Here is a 19,204-nt window from a genome sequence, read left to right on the forward strand (position 1 = left end):
CTGGCCACTCCACTTTCAATCCAGCTCCCTATTTATGGCCTAGGAAAGCAGTGGAGGATGGCTTAAGTCCCTGGACCCTGCACCTGTGTGGGAGACCCAGAAGAAGCTCCTTCTCTTCTCCCTGTCTCTCCTTCTTTCGCAGTAACTTTGCTTTCCAAATAAAAATTTAAAATAAATCTTAGAAGAAAAAAGGAAACTCCTTGGGTGAACAGCCGCTGAGAACAGGGGGCTGCATGGCTCACGGCAAAGAGGTACTGGCTCTTCAGAGCTGGACCTATGGATGCTGCTCTGGATGTGAGAGTGGAGGGCTTGGAGGAGAGGCAGGCAGCACGAGGGGCGGGGCCTCTTATGGTGCCAATCAGTAACAAGGGGCGGGGCCTCCTACTGCACCCTTCAGTAGCCATGAGATGATGGGTGGGACACTGAACACCATCATCAGGCAGATTGCACCTGGAGCTGAGTGCGCTGACACGAACTCAGCACTACCCCTGCTCCCCACACAACTCCTGCAACCAGGACTCTTAGCATACCACAGGCGGCAGCAGCTGTGCAGAGGACTTGGCTCAAACTGCTCATTTGTGGGGGCATGGCAGTGATCCTCGTACAGGATCACTTGGCCACCAGTGGCAGGCAGGACCAGTCCAGGACTTTTTGGTCCCATTCCAGGCCTGGCTCTCACTGGACATGGACTTGCTGACTTAGGAGGGGGCAGCTCATCAGGCTAGATCCTAGTGAGAAGGCTCCTGGAGGCAGAACTGTGTTCACGGTGACGCTGCCAGTCATAGCCTGATGCTATTAGTAGACAGCGGTTAAATGAATGAGTGAGGGGCTGAAATTGTGGCTTAGCAGGTAGGGTCACCACTTGCAATGCCAGCATCCCATATGGTTGTCACATTGAGTGCTGGCTGCTTCACTAACAATCCAGCTCCCTGCTAAGGAGCCTGGGAGAGCAGTGGAAGATGGCTCAAGTGCTTGGGCACCCTGTACCTATGTGGGAGACCAAGAAGAAGCTCTTGGCTTTAGCTTGGCCAATGCTGTTACCTGGGGAGTAAATCAGTGGATGGGAGATTTCTCTCTATCCCTCTATAAACTCATTTCCAGATAAATGAATACATTTTAAAAAAGATATTAAATGAATGAGTCCATGAATGGAATGCGAGGATATGATTAAGATAAAAGCCACAGTCAGTCAGTTCTCACATGAAGACTTATGTGTGGCTCCCGAAATGCAATCAACTTCTCCCAGATGGCTCCTGAAGGTGATTCCTTACACTCCATCACTGACAAAGGAGACAATGGCAAACATGTGGGCGGTTTAAAGGCCGCTCCGCTAAACACTTGGTCAGGCTGGGCCACATCTGCAGCTGCTTTAAGTTAGACCAGCTGTGCAGTGGGTGGAGCAGACTTCATGGCAACAACCAAAAGAGAAGCATGTGTTGTGCCGAGGGAATGACCTGCCAGAGGGCCTCTGAAGTCAGCCTGTACACGCAGCCACAGTGGTTTCCAGCTCTAGAGAGGCCTCCCTCCCCCCTCCCAGCACAGCGGGTGCTGGCACGCCTCCTGGACGGGGGACCGCTCACCACAGCCCATGGCAGGGCAAAACACCACGTGGCCAAACTCCCTTGCAGAGCTAGATAAAAACCCAAGTTTCGGAGGTTTCACACTGAGCCTGATGTGTCCAATGACAGGCTTGATTCTGCCAGACGTGAAAATAAATATGCCCTTTCTATCTCTTCCCACAGCCAGTTCATGGGCTATACGTGTTCCCACTGAGGGCTTCATGGTACCAGTACTCCAAGGGAGATGAAAGGCAACACCAGCATTCAGTCATATGTCCTGGGAGTCAGGTGAAATCCAACCCAAACTGCTTAGACTTTGAGATGACACCCAGCGCCCCAATGTGCCAAAGAGGGCTGGGACTGGACCTGGGCCAGAGAAAGGAGCAGGTGGAAGGGTAACCCGAGCTCATGAGAGCCCTCACTACTAGCCAGCACTCAGCTACCCCCCTACATCCACGCATGCATGCCAGAGACTTGCCAGGAAAGGCAGCAGCCGATAAGATGGGAACTCTGGTTAACTGGCCAGAGCTCAGGGGAACTTCTCTTCCACGTACTCACATACTAATAAAGGATCTGATAAAGGACTCAGATGCATAACCTGAGAGATGCACAGGGGATGCATGTGGGAAGGTGTGCTGTGTACCTGTATCTACTCCAGGCACCTCTGCACATTCAGTCCAGAGCTCTCCCAATCCGGTACTTTTGTGATTCTATGCGGGCTTCATTACAAAGCCATGGCTGATGATACCAGTAGTCCCCCTGTAATCAAGGCAACCTTCAAGCCCCGCTTCTTCTCTCAGGAGGTGAAGGGAAGGAGCCAGAAGGTCCAACTTCTGGCTTGTGGCTGGCTTCCCTGGCAAACAGCTCCCACCTTGAGACTCGCCAGCTGCCACCAAGGTTCTATCACCAGATGCTCCTATTACTACCAAGTGTGTCAGGAATAACAGCAAAGACAAGATATTGGGACTGGAGGTGTGGCACAGCATGTTCCACCATTCCCTGCAGAGCTGGCATCCTATGTGGACACAGGGTGGGGTTTGGGCTGCTCTGAACCCAGCCCCCTGCTAACGTGCCTAGAAAAGCTGCGGAAAGTGGCCCAACAGCTTAGGTCCTTCCACCCTCGTGAGAAGCTGGCTGAAGCTCCTAGCATTGGCCTTCCAATCCTGGCAGATGAAATCACAAGGGGAGTGAACCAGTGGATGAAAGATCTTTCTCTCTCCCTAACTCAGCCTTCCAAATCAACAAATCTTTAAGAGAGAGAGAGAGACAAAATACTAGAACAAAAGATGCTTCTAGGGCCTGTGGATTTTAACAGCTTTATGTCAGGAAACAGGAGCAGAGTAATACTTGTATTCCTGACTCCATCACAGTAGTAGCATTGAGTACTAATCCAGATGTCCCAATAGGACTTCAACAAGTAAGGTTGAAGTTGTATGCTAATGATATCTCAATAAGGTTTTAAATTCTAATAAGTAAATAAATAAAATCATTTGAAAAGGAGGCAGTCAGAGAGGGAGTTGTAGAGAAGCAGCAGAGAAATTGTCCATCTGCTGGTTCACTCCCTAATTGACCACACAGGCAGGATGGGCCAGGCTGAAGCCAGGAGCCTAGAACTCCATCCTGGTCTTACACACAGAGTGAGTCCAAGAACGCAGGCTCTCCTCTGCTGCTTTCCCAGGCATGTCAGCACAGAGCTGGACTGGAAGTGAACAGCCAGGACTTGAATTGGTGCTCATATGGGACGCTGGCCTTGCAGGTGGTAGCTTAACCCACTAAGCTACAATGTCATTCCCAGAAATTTTTAAACTTTTTTTTTAAATTTTGAATAGTTACTGTAGACAGCATTTCAGTAATCACTTTTTTTTTTTTTTTAAAGTTTAGAATGCTGGACTTTCTATCATTGTCTACACCTAGAATGTCAGAATACAATTAGAATGACGGACTTGTGACTGCTGTTGAAGGACTATTCTACTGTAATACAGGGGGAAACAGTGTGGAGGAGAGGGAATGGGAGGGTGGGAGGAGGTATCCTTGAGCCTATGAACTGTATTATAAAGAAATCTTTTTAAAAGTTGAGTTTCAAATGTGCATTCCTAAGCTGTCTGCCTCTTTTCATGCCATGTGTTTGTACAGGAACCAGATCAAACCCACTGAGTCACAGTGTGGCTCACACCGCTTCCAAACATGCTCTAGCCTGGAAATATCATGTTCTCTTCTCAACCTTGTCCCAGTGCAGCTCCTGGCCGCTGCCTCCTATACTGACAATGTTCCTGTTTGGCTCCACGACCCCAAGGTCCCTGGGTTTTCACTGAACAAGTGAAAGTATAAAAAGCCACACACCTCCCTGATAGCACACAACTAAGAATCTGTCGGTGCCCACCCAGGGCGCCAATCGCCATGCCTCTTGCTCCTCAGCTTCCTGTGGTCCCCTACACAGCGGGGAGTGCAGAACCAGCCAGCCACGTCAAATGCTGACAGAGCAGAAAGCTCACCTCATTTCTGGGGCTGCGTGTCATTACCTAAGCAGTGAGCAGCAGGGGTCCTGGGTCTTCACCGGGGATCCCGGAAGGAAATGCTGGGCAGAAGCCCACAAGTCCATCCTTGCTGCACCCTACATGCCAAGCTGTGTCTCCCCGGCTGTGGCCACCCTCCCCCTCCCCATGGGATCTTCAGGCCCAGCATCCTGAGAGGACAAGCTTTCAGCTCAGCATCCGGGCACCGAGACCCAGAAGGCCCACACTGCAGAGCAGCCACAGCACCCCTGGCATGCTTATTCACTGCTTAAACTTCCTCTGGGCATGTCCCATTGCAGCACATCTGCGGGGCCCAGCAATGGGGCCTGGCTGAGCTTCCCGCTTCCTGAAATGTAAACCCAATGACTCAGCATGGAAATGTGCAAACCACGAAAGCTGCTATGGAAAGCCTGCCTCACTGGGCTCTGGGTTGAGTTGGTTCCCAGGGCTGGCGAGGACTGGAAGGTCAGAGATCAGAAAAGCGGATGTTTGCGTGCAGGGCAGGCAGAGCAGGAGAGGAGAGGAGAAGGAAGTCTTTAGTTTCTCTTAACAGGAAGTTCCAGGAGTGAGTGAGGTGCCGGAGCCCGTGAGAGGAGGATCCTTACTTACAGCATAAGATGGAGGTGGGCCAGGGAAGGGGAGTGGAGGAGAGGGGAGGGAGTCACCAGCCTGGAGTCCCCTCTGCTGGCCTGGCCACCTCCAAGGCCCCAGGGCACCCCCTGTGGCACCCAGTGTAGTTCAGCAGTGCTGTGAAGCTGCAAACAGGGCCATCAGCAGGTTGACAGAGTCAACAAAGGAACCAGCAGGGTTCCAGACACCGGCCTTTAACCAGGCACTGTGGGAACAGCAAGGCAAGGGGGGTGGGGGTGCATGAGTTACTGAGGCTCCCAGAGTTACCAAAGTCTCCTTTACCAAAGTTGAGGATGAATGACATTACTAAAACCACACCTAGGCTATGAATAGCTGTTGTAAGGAAGTGGGCTCACAGGATGGGCAGCTGCTCTGCCCAGAAGACAGCACTTGCGCTCCTCTCAGCAAGAAGGTGAGAGCTGAGACAAAAGGAAGGAGAGAGAAGGTTTGGGAACAGCTTCCTTGGAGGAGCAGCCTGGGAAGTGGCAGTGACTGGGGAACCTGCCTATAAACACTTGTTCTTCTATGCAAGCTCCAAGGCCCCATGCTGAACTACCACGGCCCAGAATCTCCCAGGCCCACTCGGGTTCCTGCAAAGACCTACTCACAGACCTGAAGCATGGAATCCAAAACATTGTCTTGAGATGTCCCTCCCTAGTGGGGCTCGGCCACCTGTCTGGTTCCGTGTGTACGTGGAGCTCAGCTGTCGTGGCTGCTGTGTGGCAAGGTGAATGTGCCTTTCCCACAGCTGCTGGCGGTGTCCTGCTTGCCCCACACAGGAGAGGGAACTCCCTGCAGAAATGCCCTCAGCACCTGGACACACTGGAGGAGCCTGAGTGGCTGAGTCTAGGGCCACAAGCCCAAGTCCAACTCACTGGCTTACTGGGATGAGCTAGAGACCACAGAGGAGCAGGAGGGACGGAGGCATATACCAATCAGGGTCCACCTGACCCTGGGCAGAGGATGGGGGTACAGAGCCAAGCACCCAAGCACGGTGTACTGCCCATCTGAAGCCACAGCAGCTCTAGGGCCTCGGTTGAGGGAGGGCAGGGAAGCAGTAGGGAACTTACACTGTACGCATTGATAATGAGCTGGATAATATTTTTGGAGTCTCCGTGTAGAATCTCCACGGTGGTTCCAGGTATCAGAGCTGTAAAATTCTTGGGAAAGAAAAGAAAAAGAAATAAGCCGAGCTGCCCTTTCATGCCCTCCGAGAGCAAACCCCGCTCCACAGAGTAGAACGACCAGGCCCCTGCACTCTACTCTGCCACTCTCTGGTATCTAGGCTGCAGAAGACAGCACAGGAATGGGCAGTGCAGGGGGGCTACAGACGCTTCCCCTTCCCTGCAGACCCAGAGGAAAGGGGCTGACCAGCTCTGTCCTTGAAGGAGAACGCTAGCCTGCAATGCACAATTCCCTGCACATCTGTCCTCCAGGGCTGATCTGCTCCTGGGGACTTTCTTACCCCCACTGCCCTGGTCCACACACATTCAGGGTCAGCTGTATGGTGTACCCCGCCTACTCTGCAGGAGTGAAATAGGCACCTTTTCCAGAGGCCTCAAGCCCACCCTTTCTTCCAGGTCTTCCTAGCCCATCTTTCCTTCCTCCTCCTTCCATCTTCTGCCTGGACTAACATGACCATGTCATATTGCAGAGGTAGACTCCATCCTCGGTTCATAGCCTACTATGGTCTGCACGGTGGATTTTGGTACTAACAAAGGACCACGGTGGACCACCTCCCTTGTGAAAGGTGAGGACGGCCCAGTCCAGTTGAAGCCTCTGAACAGATAGGCAGCAAATTCCTCTTCCCTTGCTGTCCTTGTGTAAAGCTGAGTTGGGCTTGCAGAAGCCAGAGGTGGAACTGGATCAGTGGCGATCCCAGGCAGCAGCAGTGAGACGGGCATGCAGCACATGCATCAGGTGGTGAGTATTTAAGAACAATATGGAGAGGGAAGCAGACTGGTCGCTCCCGGGGGGAGACCGGGGTGGCAGAGAAGGATTCCTGGGGAAGTTCTCACGGTGTCTCCATTCAGAGGATGGCAGAGGGACCTGCAGCTCATGTGAGCACCCCTGGGGCGCTCAGAGAGTTCTAGGGCAGTGCGTGACTGGAAGGATTCATGTTCACCAGGGAAGCTGGCAATGACACTCCAGGGACAGTCTCAGCTAAAAGCTGGTTTGTTGCCTTTGAGAGGCAAGGCTCTGGTGTCAGACCCTCCACGGGCGAAGCTTATAGCTCTGAGTGTGGGATTAGCCATGGGGCCCACTTGGGTGCCTCCGTTTCCTGTATGTGCACTACTACTCCACTGAAATGTGTCCCTTTGTGCTTCAATTTTGCCATCACATGCAGAACTTCCAAGGTTCTTCTCAGGAGCAAATCAGACATCATGGTTTGTGTTTAAATCCCTTGTAAAGGCACACACGATGGTGTGAACACTTGGTAGCTGCATTCATATATGACTGTCTATTTGATTAAGGCAAGGCTGAATGCCACCCAACCTTGGATCTCTCCCACATCCAGCAGGACTGCAACCACTCCTCACTCTCCTCGATCCCCTGTCCCACTCCCAAGCTCCCCTTCATTTTAGGGCCAGCACAGCCCCAGGATGAGCCCCTCCCCACACCAAGTCCTGCTCCCCCCGCCCACCCACACACCAAGCATACCTTGTAGAGCATATAGTGATTCTTTGTCACTGCAAAGATGAGGTTGATGTTGTTCTCAGCCAATTTTTCTCCGAGTAAAGCCAGCGAGGGGTAGTCCTAGGGCCAAGGCAGAGTCACGACTGTCACATTCCTAAGACATTGGCCCCAGTGTATACCAGGACATTCATAGTTGTCACACAAAGCATCCTTCCCTCAGGGAACCCTGAAAGCCCCCAAATCACCAACTTCATCTGCTCCCCATCTAACCAGATCCACCTCTCCTACCCACACCATTGGTTTGCATTATTACCCTTCAGCAGGGATGGTAACATGTGGAGAGATCCAGTGAGAACAGTCACCAACTGCCACCAGCATGTGCTGTTCCCTGAGACTTCCCTTCCCATTCCCTTTCCCATGCCTGATGCTTAAGATGTCCCCTATCTCCCAGGGACGTCGCTCTGTCTTGCAACAGCTTAGGACAGGCAGAGGTGGCTGCTGACCTCTGGGCTACAAGTTGGGCTGTGGAACAGGGAATGGGGTAGGGCACAGAAGATGGGGAGCTTGTGCTGGCTCCCTCTCCTTACATCTCTTAAACATCCACAGTCATGTCATCTGATGTGTATCCTGCTACTCTGACCTGGTTTATCACAGATCCTTGCCTCTAGGGCTGCATGACCTGACGGCCATCCTAGGGTTATAAGACCCCTTCCCCAGAATCCATGAAAGCTTGGGTGCTGCCCATCTCTTGAAACTGGAAGACACAGGTCTGCCTGATAAAGAATACTGGGAAGCACTTCTCTCTGGCCAGACACCCCACTGGATTTTCGGCAGAAGAGGGAATAGATGGGTGAAATAAAAGTGCCTATTAAGTGTGGCAACATTTCAACAACTGTTAGGTCTGGGTAGCAGGTATGCATGGGTTTATTGAAACAAACTATTATCATGTATTTCAAATTCTGCACACATTTATTTTAAAGTAAGCAGATATGGTCAGAGACTATCGGGAGTGGAAGCCCCAAAAGATCTTTCCCAAATCATTTCTTCCCCTAACTAAACATTCCTCCACACGATACACAGTGGCAGAAAGAACAACAGCTTCGTTACTGTAGCTAATCCCATGTTACAGAGGAATTCTGGCCATCCAATTGGAGAAGATGGAGTGACACAGCCCAGTCCCAAGAATGGACCAGATGGCCAGGAAGCGCTTGGGGCTGGGTGGGGCAGGGTCACGAAACAGGCAGAGTTCCAGTCCTCACCATCTGATTAGATGCGGTGTACTCGTTGGCATCGTTCAAGTGGCACTGGCCATCATGTGGCTGTACCAGGCCCCCCAGCTTCCCATCCAGCGCAATGTGTGGCACATCATCCGTGGTGAACACCAGCAGGTGCAGCGCATCCTTCCGCCAGCCGATCTTCTCCTGGTGAATAGAGGGTAGTATGTGAAAAAGCCTTCCTTCCCAAGCCTGCCAACAGTTCCATGGCTGAAGCCGTAGGCTTGCCTGGAACACATTCAGTGACTGGCTTTGGAAGGAGCCTGTAGAGCCTTGGGACACAACCAGCAGGGCCTGAGCAACCCTCAACGCTCTGGATAAACTCACAAGCCCAGCCCATACAAACTTGTGTGCCTAGTACTCTGTCCCTGCAGCCGCCCTGCTCTCCCCTGTCCCTTCCAATTATATCTAAGGGCTGCTCCTTCCAGATGCTCACCTCGTTACCCTCAGCTAGCATGCCTTCAACCCACCACAACCACCCAACCACACACTCTGGCTGCTAGGCGTGTCCAGTGAACTCCTCAGCCCTCCCATGAGACACCAATTACTCAGAGCACAGGGTTTAAGTGACAGAGATGGGTCTGTCCTTCAGGGATATGGTCAGGCAGGTATAAGCCACTTCAACCACAAAAATCTCACACCAGCCTCTTTCTCCTTTTATTGCTCTACATCATGGGATGCGTCCAGTGTCACCCCAGAGCACAGCTAAGCGCATTCTGCACTGCAAGGGAAGGACCTGCAGGTTTTCACATTCAGCCACAGTGGCCCCACCATGACAGAAAAGCACCTATCATGAGACGAGCCCAGGTCCCCAAACATAGCAAGACACGCTGAGATAGGCTGAGAGAGCCACCTTCTTATTAACGGTCCAAGAGGGAACCCAGAAGGGTCTGGTAGCCAGGGGGATGCATGAAGATTTCAGCACTACCAGAAGTGTCTACACTGGCACATTTGATACCAAAATAGGTCTTAGGAGACCTTTAACAGCAACTTCTCTCTCCAGGCAGATGACGGGTGGAGGGTATCACCTATTCTTTCTTATCATAATGATGGAAGACACAGCCTAAACGTCTGGCAGATTTTTCTCACTTTTGCTCCCGAAAGAATGTGGCAATGAAAAAATATCAAGCACAAAGTAAGAGCAATGTGAAGAACAAGAAAGGCTGGAGAAGAAGCCACTGGGGAGAGAGAACCAGACTTCAAGCTTCAAGGAGCCGGGCTGCTGGACCCTGGACATTCCTCAGACACAAAGCAGCCAGTCTGCCTCGGCTGGGCCCTGGGGAAGGCGCTGGGCCCCACTAGAGGCTTGTTGAAGGTTCTCACAATCAGGTGGAAACAGTGAACTCGGTACTCCACAACGGAAGTGTCACCTAAGGTAAATGCCAGGTGGACGGAATCCGGGATCTAGTCCAGGTGAAACACAAGCTGAGCTGCAAGGATGAGGACACATCCAGGCAACTAGAGAGGGCAAGGAAGGGGTGTGCCATTCTAGGCACCAACCCAGTGCAGAGGGGAAGCAGCACCAGGAGCAGGTGAGAAACTTCCATATTCCCTGCAGCAATGAGATGGGAGTCCCTGACAGAACCATCCATGGCGTGGAAGTCGGCACACAGCTCCTCTTAGTGGAGGGAATACAAGTCATAGGAGGCCCCCAGGCTGCTGGTCAACCTCTGTCCATGGAATTTCTGCCCTGGGGACATATATCCAGTTGCATCCTTCCACAGAGCTTTATGTATGCATGCATTCTATATTTTGTTAAAGAGCCTGCAGTTCTTGAGTAAATAAATCAACGCTGTCTATGCCACGGAGTGTGGGAGAAGATGAGATGCTTAGGAAACAGAGCAGTCAGGAGCAGAGAGCAAAGGTTTGCTTTCATTGGAAGGGGATGGGGAGGAACAGGAAGAACGCGAATCTGTTATCCATGCTCTAGACCCTCCAGCAGGAGAGAAGGCTTACCTGTAATTCACCAAATGTACTAAGAATCCTTAAGAGACCTCAACAAGGGACCAAGTGAATGTAGACTCACTGGTATTAGGACAGCATTTCTCAGGGCCCGGCAGCAGCGTGGCCTAACGGCTAAAGTCCTTGCCTTGAACGCACCCGGATCCCATATGGGCGCCGGTTCTAATCCCGACAGCTCCACTTCCCATCCAGCTCTCTGCTTGTGGCCTGGGAAAGCAGTTGAGGATGGCCCAAAGCTTTGGGACCCTGCACCCGTGTGGGATACCTGGAAGAGGTTCCTGGATCCTGGCTTCGGATCGGCATAGCATCGGTCGTTGCGCTCACTTGGCGAGTGAATCATCATCAGAGGGAAGATCTTCCTCTCTATCTTACCTCCTCTCTGTATATCTGACTTTTCAATAAAAATAAATCTAAAAAAATTTAAAAATTAAAAAAATAAAAATAAAAAGCCACAACATTAACATCAATTTACAACATTATGGAATTAATTGACATGGTATTGAGTAACAAATATATTTGAAAATGCAAGTTCTTAACCGCATCCTCTGACTACTTCATTGACATTTCAATTCTGGATTATACACAGAACCGGCTGCTATACACCTTAAAATGGCTATAGGGTACCATTCAGCTGTCGCGTAACTATTTTCATTTTAGCATTCAGCAGTTTATAGTGTTGAAGCTTAATTTTGCTGAACTTGGCAGATTTTGGGATAGTCTAAACTGGCTTATAACTCTAACAAGACATGTCAACAGTTGAAGTGCAGAACAGTTTTCTGAGGGGTGTGCAGAGAAATCTTCAATACCTTAGTGAGGAGTAACTAATCTTTGTGTCCTACCTAGTAAGGCATATGTGAGTCCATGCTGACCATTTCCTGTCTGGTTCCAAGCTTTCCTTTTTGTTCTCTATTCCAACTTGTGTGTGTGAGTGCGTGTGTGTGCATGTCTTGGGGTGGGGGGCTTTGGAATGACCCTGATGGTCATTGCAAGATAGGGTGGGGATCCAAAGTTGGAACTAAGTGAGGACCAGAGAAAGCTCTCTCCCTAGTCCTGAAGGAAGCTTACTGTTCCGATGACCTTGGGTCCTGCAAGGAAGGGTTTGGGCTTCTTCCTTCTTATGTGGTAGATCCAAATGGGGGTGGATGACCTCAGAGTTCTTGGCCTCTGAAGGTATTCCAGTTCCCCATGGTCGGCTTGGCAGTTGGGATGTAGTCCTTGGTGCCCATACTGATAGTCCTTGGTGAGGATCTGGGAGTCCCCAGGGTTGGGATACAAGCCTCCTCCTGTCCACCTGCTCCACCCTGGGGTCCCCCCTACTTTGTGCATATGACCTCCTGTTAAGAGGTTGTCAGGATCGCTCTTGATTCCCCCTGTATATCTTTGTAGTTTTACTATTGTCTAATGCTGATTCAAGTCTGTTGTCCATAAGTTATCTGTTATGTTCCTGATAAGTTATACTTCACGTCTTACTCACACCTTCTAAAGAGATGGAAAATTTCTCTGCTCTCCCTCCCCATTTCCAAGTAGCACAGGGTCTTAAAAGTATATTAGGTTTTACAATTCTTTGATGTAATCATAAGCAGTCTGACTCATATCGATTGACAATAGGATGCTGGACTCTGCCATTGTCCATGCCCACAATGATGCACAAAGGACTGTTTATACTACAGTAATAATACAGGGAAACTCAGTGGGAGGGAAAGGGGACTGGGGGGGGGGGGGGGAGAAGCCCAGGGCCTATGGAACTATATCATAAAATGATAATGATAATAAAAAAGAGGTAAATAAATAAATAAAAATTTTAAAAAGAAAAATTAACAATAAATAACAAGATACTGACTGGAAGAAAATATTTGAAAAAAAAATCTGGTGAGGCACATAGTATTCTATGGGTATTAATCATGTGAAACTGAAGCTCTCACAATTGCTGGTAGGTATACAGAGGGTAGGCGTCAGTGCAGTGGCATGACAGGTTAATCCTCCACCTGCAATTCTGGGATAGTTCAAGTCCTAACTGCTCCACTTCCAATCCAGCTCTTTGTCTATGCTCTGAGAAAGCAGTAGAGAATGGCCCAAGTCACCCATGTGGGAGAGTCAGAAGGAGGCTTCCTAGCAGATAGAAGGCCTTATCTGTTTCTTCTCTGTAAAATTTGCCTTTCCAATAAAAGTAAAGATGGGTTCTGGCAGCGTTCAAAGAGTCTGAAAAAGTTAAATACTCAGGATCAAGCAACCCAGCAAGTCCACTCTTTGGTATTTATCAAGGAAAATGACTATTCCTGCTCACATAAAAACATCTATGCAGCTACCCATAGCAGCTTTATGTATAATCACAAAAACTTGGAACCCAAATGTCCGTCCAATGGGAAACAGAGAAGTGTAATGTAACACATGTGTGCGGTGAATATTACTCAGTAACACTGAGAAACAAACTGTTGTTACATGTAACATCATGGATGAATCTCAAGCACATTACATTGAGCAAAAGAAAAAACATGACACAGAGGCAGCTTCCTGTTTTGAGTCAGGGACAGAAAGCCAGTGTTTGCTAAAGGCTGGGGGCAAGAGGATGAACTCAATGACAACCAAACTTCCCAAGTGACAGAAATAAGCTGAGCCTTCTCTGTGGGACTAGCTGTAACACTGGACAACTTTTAAAAAGCTGAGTTTTACTTTAGATACATTATCCCTCAATAAGCCTTACTGAAAACCAAAACAGGTGTGGATATCTACCCTAGCGGTGAAGCCATGCTTGTCCCACATTCAAGCAGCTGGACCAATGCCCAGCCCTGGCTCCTGCCTCTAGCTCGCGACCAGGGCAGACCCCACAGCGTGGCAGCAAGAGCGCCAGGAATCAGTTCCTGCGACTGGAAACGGGGACCTGGACTGCAGCCCTAGCCCAGCCCCGCCCCATGGATTTGGGGGTGTCAATCAGTGAACGGGAAGAGTTCTTTCTCTGTGCCTCTTAAAAAACACCTTTGAAATGCTTTAACAAGTCTGTGTCGTTTGACTCAGTGACGGTATTTTGGGGATCCTCTCACAAGAGGGGCTCTGAAATGCTCGAAGGTGCTTTCATTAAACAGTGATGGCGGTGGGGGCGTGGGGAAAGAACATCAAGACCAGCCTTGGGGAACAGGTGGGTAAATTGAGATACTGCCTGTACAGCCACCAAAATTGTGTTCATAAACGTGTGAAATTATAGGTAAGCAAGCTTACTATACGGTTAAATCAAACCAAACAGCACTGCACTGGTAATTACAAACTATAAAAAGAATTAAGCCATTTACCATCAAAAAGAGAACAAAAGAGAGACACAAAACACATCATCATGTGGTTGGAGTTGCTACGAGTTTCTCATGTTCTCCCTACTATTTTCTGAACTGTCTTTATGCGCTGCTTTCCGTAAGATTGGGCTTTGAAGCCTGGCTCTGTCACTTCTCTTCCTCAGTGTCCTCTCCCTTCATGCCAGCTTCTTACGGGTCACATGGCGGCACAAGGGGGTGTGATGGCGAGGAGAGGGAGTACGTGGGGCTGGACGCTTTACAACGGTCATCAGAATTTTGTTGCTGCCCCCGATTCCTCCTGTGATTTTGATCAAATGATACTGAAGATGTTTCCTGACAGCACAAAAAAAAGCAAACTTGAAACGATTAAAACACGTCAGACACTTAAGTGCTTGCCTTCACTCCTCACTACTGCCTGGTGAAGTAGGTGCCAGAGGACCATCTTGCAGAGAACGACACTTTCCAGAGAGAAGAGAACCAGCCCACCCACTTCAGGGGCTGATGGAGCAGGTGGCTGACAGAGCTGAAGCCGCCGGTCATGCAGGGAGAGGAGGCTGTGCATGTGTCCAACACATGAGCTCATCCCCCAGAGGCCCTCGCCCAGGGCCCCCGGATCCAAACACACGTTGGCCGGATGCAAGTCTGCATCTGTAATGGAAACTGCCCCTCAAGTGTACCGAGTGAGTGGCACAGCATCAACGCGAGGACGATTCTATTTTCTGGGCACTGGGCTCCTGTTACGTAAATGGCACGAACAGCCTTGGCCCTGAGGCGGGGCTGCAGGCAGTGAGTCAGGGCTCTTACACACCCAGGCTTTCTGGTTTGAAGATATTATGAATGGTGACACCACAGACTGTTTACACCCTGGAAATAGTTTCCTTTCCTGTCTGCCTCTGCCCACAGGACTGTCTCTTCTGAAGATTCTGGTTCTGTATTCTGTGCTCGGGGCAAGGAGCAATAGCAGGAAAAGTGATTTCTTTTTTTAAAGAAAAAATAAAGATGAAACCATAAAAGGGAACACAGCATGGGGACCAAAATCTATATCCTCAGAACAGTTCAGCCTGAGTTCAAATCCTGGCTTTGCTCGAATTGTGGGACTCTAGTGAGCCCCCTCTCCTCTCTCAGGCTCAGTATCTTCACTGTACAAGCTGGTGTTGGTGTTTAAGATAGAACTGAAAATGCTGGGGCTGACTGTGATGCAGCAAGCTAAGCCTCAACCTGTGGTGCTAGCATCCCATATGGTGCCAGTTCCTGTCCTGGGTGCTCTACTTCTGATTCATCTCCCTGCTTATGGTCTGGAAAAGTAGTGGAGGTTAGCTAAAGTCCTTGGGCCCCCGTACCCACATGGGTGACTAGAAGAATCTTCTAGGGCTCAGTGCAATGGCTCAGTAGCTAACTCCTTGCCTTGCAAGTGGCCAGATCCCAAACGGGCATCAGATCATGTCCCAGCTGTTCCAATTCCCTTCCAGCTCCCTGCTTGTGGTCTGGGAAAGCAGTCAAGGACAGCCCAAAGCCTTGGACCCTGTACCCATGTGGGAGACTAGAAGAAGCTCCTGGCTCCTAGCTTCAGATCAGCTAAGTTCAGCTCTGGCTGTTGTGGCCACTTGGGGAGTGAACCAGTGGGTGGAAGTATCTCCTCTCTGTAAATTTGTCTCTCCAGTAAAAATAAAAAAAACCTTCTGGCTACTGGCTTCAAATTGGCTCAGCTCTGGCCATTGTGGCCATTTGGGCAGTGAACAGTAGGTTGAGGGATCTGTTTTCTGCCTCTGTCACAGAGAGAAAAAGCACTACTTGGTCAGCTAATCTTGCCACATCTCAGGGTAACAGCAGCTACATCCGATAATGTGACAGAGGTCAGGCCTAGGAATCAACATCAGGGGTGGACGGGATGGACATACTCCAGATGGGGGAAATGGGCAGTCTGGTCCTTCACTCCTGTCTGTCTGCTGGTCAAACCTATATCAAATCTACCACTAAATTTCCTCTGACCTTGAGACTCTTGGCCTTTTGACTGGAGAGTTAGGAACGGGTACCCTCCTCCTCCGCTCCCAGTATCTCCTGTGCAAGTCACAGCTCCCTGTACCCGGAATAAACCGCATCCTCCCAGTCTCTCCTCTGATCTCATCATCCCAAGGGAAGCAGCATGCCTGCCCCTCCCCGGAGCAAACACAGCCCCCATGTTCACGCTCTTTGGAGCGTGTCGTGCATTGGCCAGTCAGGCTGGCCCATGTGACAAGACACATGCTCCCCTAATCCTGATGTGCCACTAACATTTGCCACTCATCTCTCTCCATTTGCATAGCTAGGGGACTTAACTGTCCCCATTTCCTTCACTCGCTTTCTTATAGTCTGACCTCTTTCCCAGTTGTGCAGAAACAAGGGGAAATAGAAATGGAGAAGGAAGACTGGCCCTCCCAGGGCCTTTGAGAAAATAAATTATTGTGCCCAGGCATGAAAGCTAACTGACTGGCTTAGTCACCTCCATCCCCTGGCCCCAGCAAGCCTGTGGAGCAGGTGTCCAAAGCAGAGAGGACTTGATTTCTGAAGTCTGGAGGACCTCCAGCCTGGGAGGGGCAGTGAGATTTTGGAGAGGTTGGCAGGGGTCACAACCAATGGCTGACTGCCTTGGATAAGGAAGCTCACTCAAAGGGCTAAGACCAGGCCCCATCAGCCCCTGTCACTGGGTTCCCCATGAACCTTCACCCACATGCTACTGTGACTCCACAGGAAGCCAAACGGGAGCCAGGCTGAGATTTTTTTTATAGACATCAGCTCCAAATAAGCTGTGCTCTGCAAATAAGAGGAATGTTAAGGGGAGAGTTCAGGATCACAGTAAGCCATTTTTCCTCTGGCATCCACCATGTGCAGCTGGGGAGTGGGGTGGGTATGAGAACTGGGGGCAAAGAGCCCTGTTCCTGCCACATCCATGGCCACATGCTGCAGCCTGCCCATCTGTTAAGCAGCTGTCCACATCGAACATACTTCCATACCTTGCACTTGGCTGTCCCTACCTTCTTCTTTGACAGCCCAGGCCAGTTGATGAGTGAGGGAGGGTGTTAGCTGTCTAGAGGATGAGGTCTGTACGGCTGACAACACTTACTGACACCCTCCCCACCCCCCACTCTCCCACGGTCCCCTTGCTATCAACATCTGGCCTGAACATGGCCCCACAGCAGGCATCATTCCCGGGCTGGAAGCCAGCCAGAGGGGCCAGGACAGTGGCTCTCCAGAGCCAACTCCGTCCTGGAGCACGAGACCAGTGTATGTGTGGTGGCTGAACCTGCCAACACACTCATGACACGCGGGTGGTTCCCAGATCCACCTCACAGTGGCCGTGTACACACATGTGGAGTACACAGAGCATGGCCAGTATGGGAAGTAGACTCAAGGACATTTATGGAGAGCAGGGCAGGGCCTGGCACCAACTTCCGAACATTTGAGAAAGCCGCCTTCCACCCCGACACTTCCCCACCCCTGCTGTCTGTGAAGACAGTTTCCTGCAGGTGGCTTACTGACCTTGGCTTGCTCATGTAGGGACAACACTCAAATGCTCTCCCTGAAAACAGTGTTCAACCGCACTTAATACAACACTGCTGTTTCAATCAGGCCGGAAAAAATTTCTTTTCAGCAACAATACCAGCTGTAGGAGCAAAGCCTGTAGCTTGAGACACCTTCCAGACCTGAGCTCCCATTTTACAGATAGGTGAGGTAAGGGCAAAGACAAAGTTGGCTTGCTGCAAGGGCTGGGCTGGACTTGGGATGGTACCAGCAGTCTCCCTAGAAACCCCACGGGGGGCTGGCTATCGTCTCAGAACTCTGAATAAAGAGGAAGTTCTTAGCCTCAGAGGAAAGTGGCTCCCACAGCGGTCACCCTGGAGAGGATCCCACTGGGGCTACACAGCAAATGGTTTAGATGGCAACCGCATTCTCTCTGGAAGCCCACCCCCCCCATCTCTGATCCCAAATGATGCCCAAAGATGGCAGGTGCTTTAGCAATACGATCAAGTACATGGTATGTGGGGACCATTTCTGTTGCTGGCTCTGTCGTTTCCACCTGTAAGACCTCTGAGAAGTTGCTCAGCCTTTCTTAGCCTTGTTTCTTCTTCCCAAGGGGACAGGACCAGACACTCCATGGGGCATCTGTTGAGTACTTTGCTCAGCACCTGACTCTCATGAGCACCAAGCCAGGAAGAGGTTGTTATTAGTAGCAGGGCCAGCATCAGAGCTCCACAGGGAAGCAGAGAGAACCGGCAAGCCTGTGAGGGAGCAGGGGCTGCAATTCACCCCTGAACCAGGGAGCTGCTCTGTCCATGGAGCTTGCATAGGCTGTGTATGCGTCAGTTTTCCCACTCCTGTGGGACATAGGCCCTGTGGCTATTGCCCGCACAGCACTGAACGGGGGGGTCTTGCACAAGTGCACAATCTAAGAACCAAACACTTTGTCCTTCAACCTTTTAGATAAGCAAGAGAATTAGGCACACAGGAAGATACCTGGCTTTGGGGAGAGGAGAGGGCAGGAAAAGCACTGACTTCCCAGGCAGCAGGCAGATTCCATTGCAGATCTGAGCTGGGTGCTAAGGAGTCCTCATGCCAACGTGGTACACAAAGAAAACAAGCCAGCCTCTCCCGAAGACTGGCTAACACTGTAGCATGGCTCTACCACTTCAGAACAATAAACATGTTCTCATTAGTAGTTTGTTTTGCCTGCTTCCACCCATACTTTGCAATGAAATCGCTTTTTAAAAAAGGTTTTGTGGTTAAACTTTATGAGGCCAGAAAGTGTAGTATTTCTTTCCTTGGGGGGAAAAATAACTGACTCAGGCAATAGACATCCACATCGAGCTAAAACCCCAGCAAGGTACAGCAGAAAACGTCCAAGGCGCACACTGAGGAGGTCTTCTTGGACCCACTGCAAAGGTCCAAGACACCCAAATCCCAGAGGCAGGGTGCTTTCCAAAGCAAAGAGGTTGGCTCAGCACATCGTCCCAGAGGGACTTGGGCCCAGCACCAGCCTGGCTCTGGTGTGGACCTCGTGGCAGATGGCGTCATGGAGAGGGACACACGGGCCAGCCACAACAGGAAGTGGCCAGAGACAACACCACAGCGGTCTGCTCGGCTTCAGGAACAACTTGTTCTAGTCAGCATTCACCCCAGAAAACCAGCATCCTACCCCTGCTGCCCCACCACCTCGAGCAGCGCCCTGTGACCCAAGATCTCCCAGCAGGTCTGAAAGGCTGTCATCTCCTCCATCACATCGCATCAGGGTTCAACCTTCCAGCATCCAAACCACATCCCCTTTGCATTTGCCAGGCACCCAACACATATGTTTTGAATTGTAAGTCACTGCC

General features: G+C 50.5%; 1 protein-coding gene across 1 annotated transcript in view; it reads right to left on the reverse strand.

Moving 5' to 3' along the window:
* ITGB5 (integrin subunit beta 5) overlaps nt 1-19,204 on the reverse strand; it is a 106,788-nt gene that overhangs the window by 37,385 nt on the left and 50,199 nt on the right. Inside the window, exons 6-8 of the mRNA XM_041002943.1 lie at nt 8,599-8,760; nt 7,364-7,459; nt 5,773-5,862 (exon numbers count right to left, since the gene is read on the reverse strand). Coding sequence (XP_040858877.1) covers nt 5,773-5,862; nt 7,364-7,459; nt 8,599-8,760 — 348 coding nt within the window. The remainder of the gene's footprint in view (nt 1-5,772; nt 5,863-7,363; nt 7,460-8,598; nt 8,761-19,204) is intronic.

Source organism: Ochotona curzoniae, unplaced genomic scaffold (assembly GCF_017591425.1).
Source record: "Ochotona curzoniae isolate NIBS_2020 unplaced genomic scaffold, NIBS_Ocur_1.0 scaffold_2587, whole genome shotgun sequence".
Classification (NCBI taxonomy): domain Eukaryota; kingdom Metazoa; phylum Chordata; class Mammalia; order Lagomorpha; family Ochotonidae; genus Ochotona; species Ochotona curzoniae.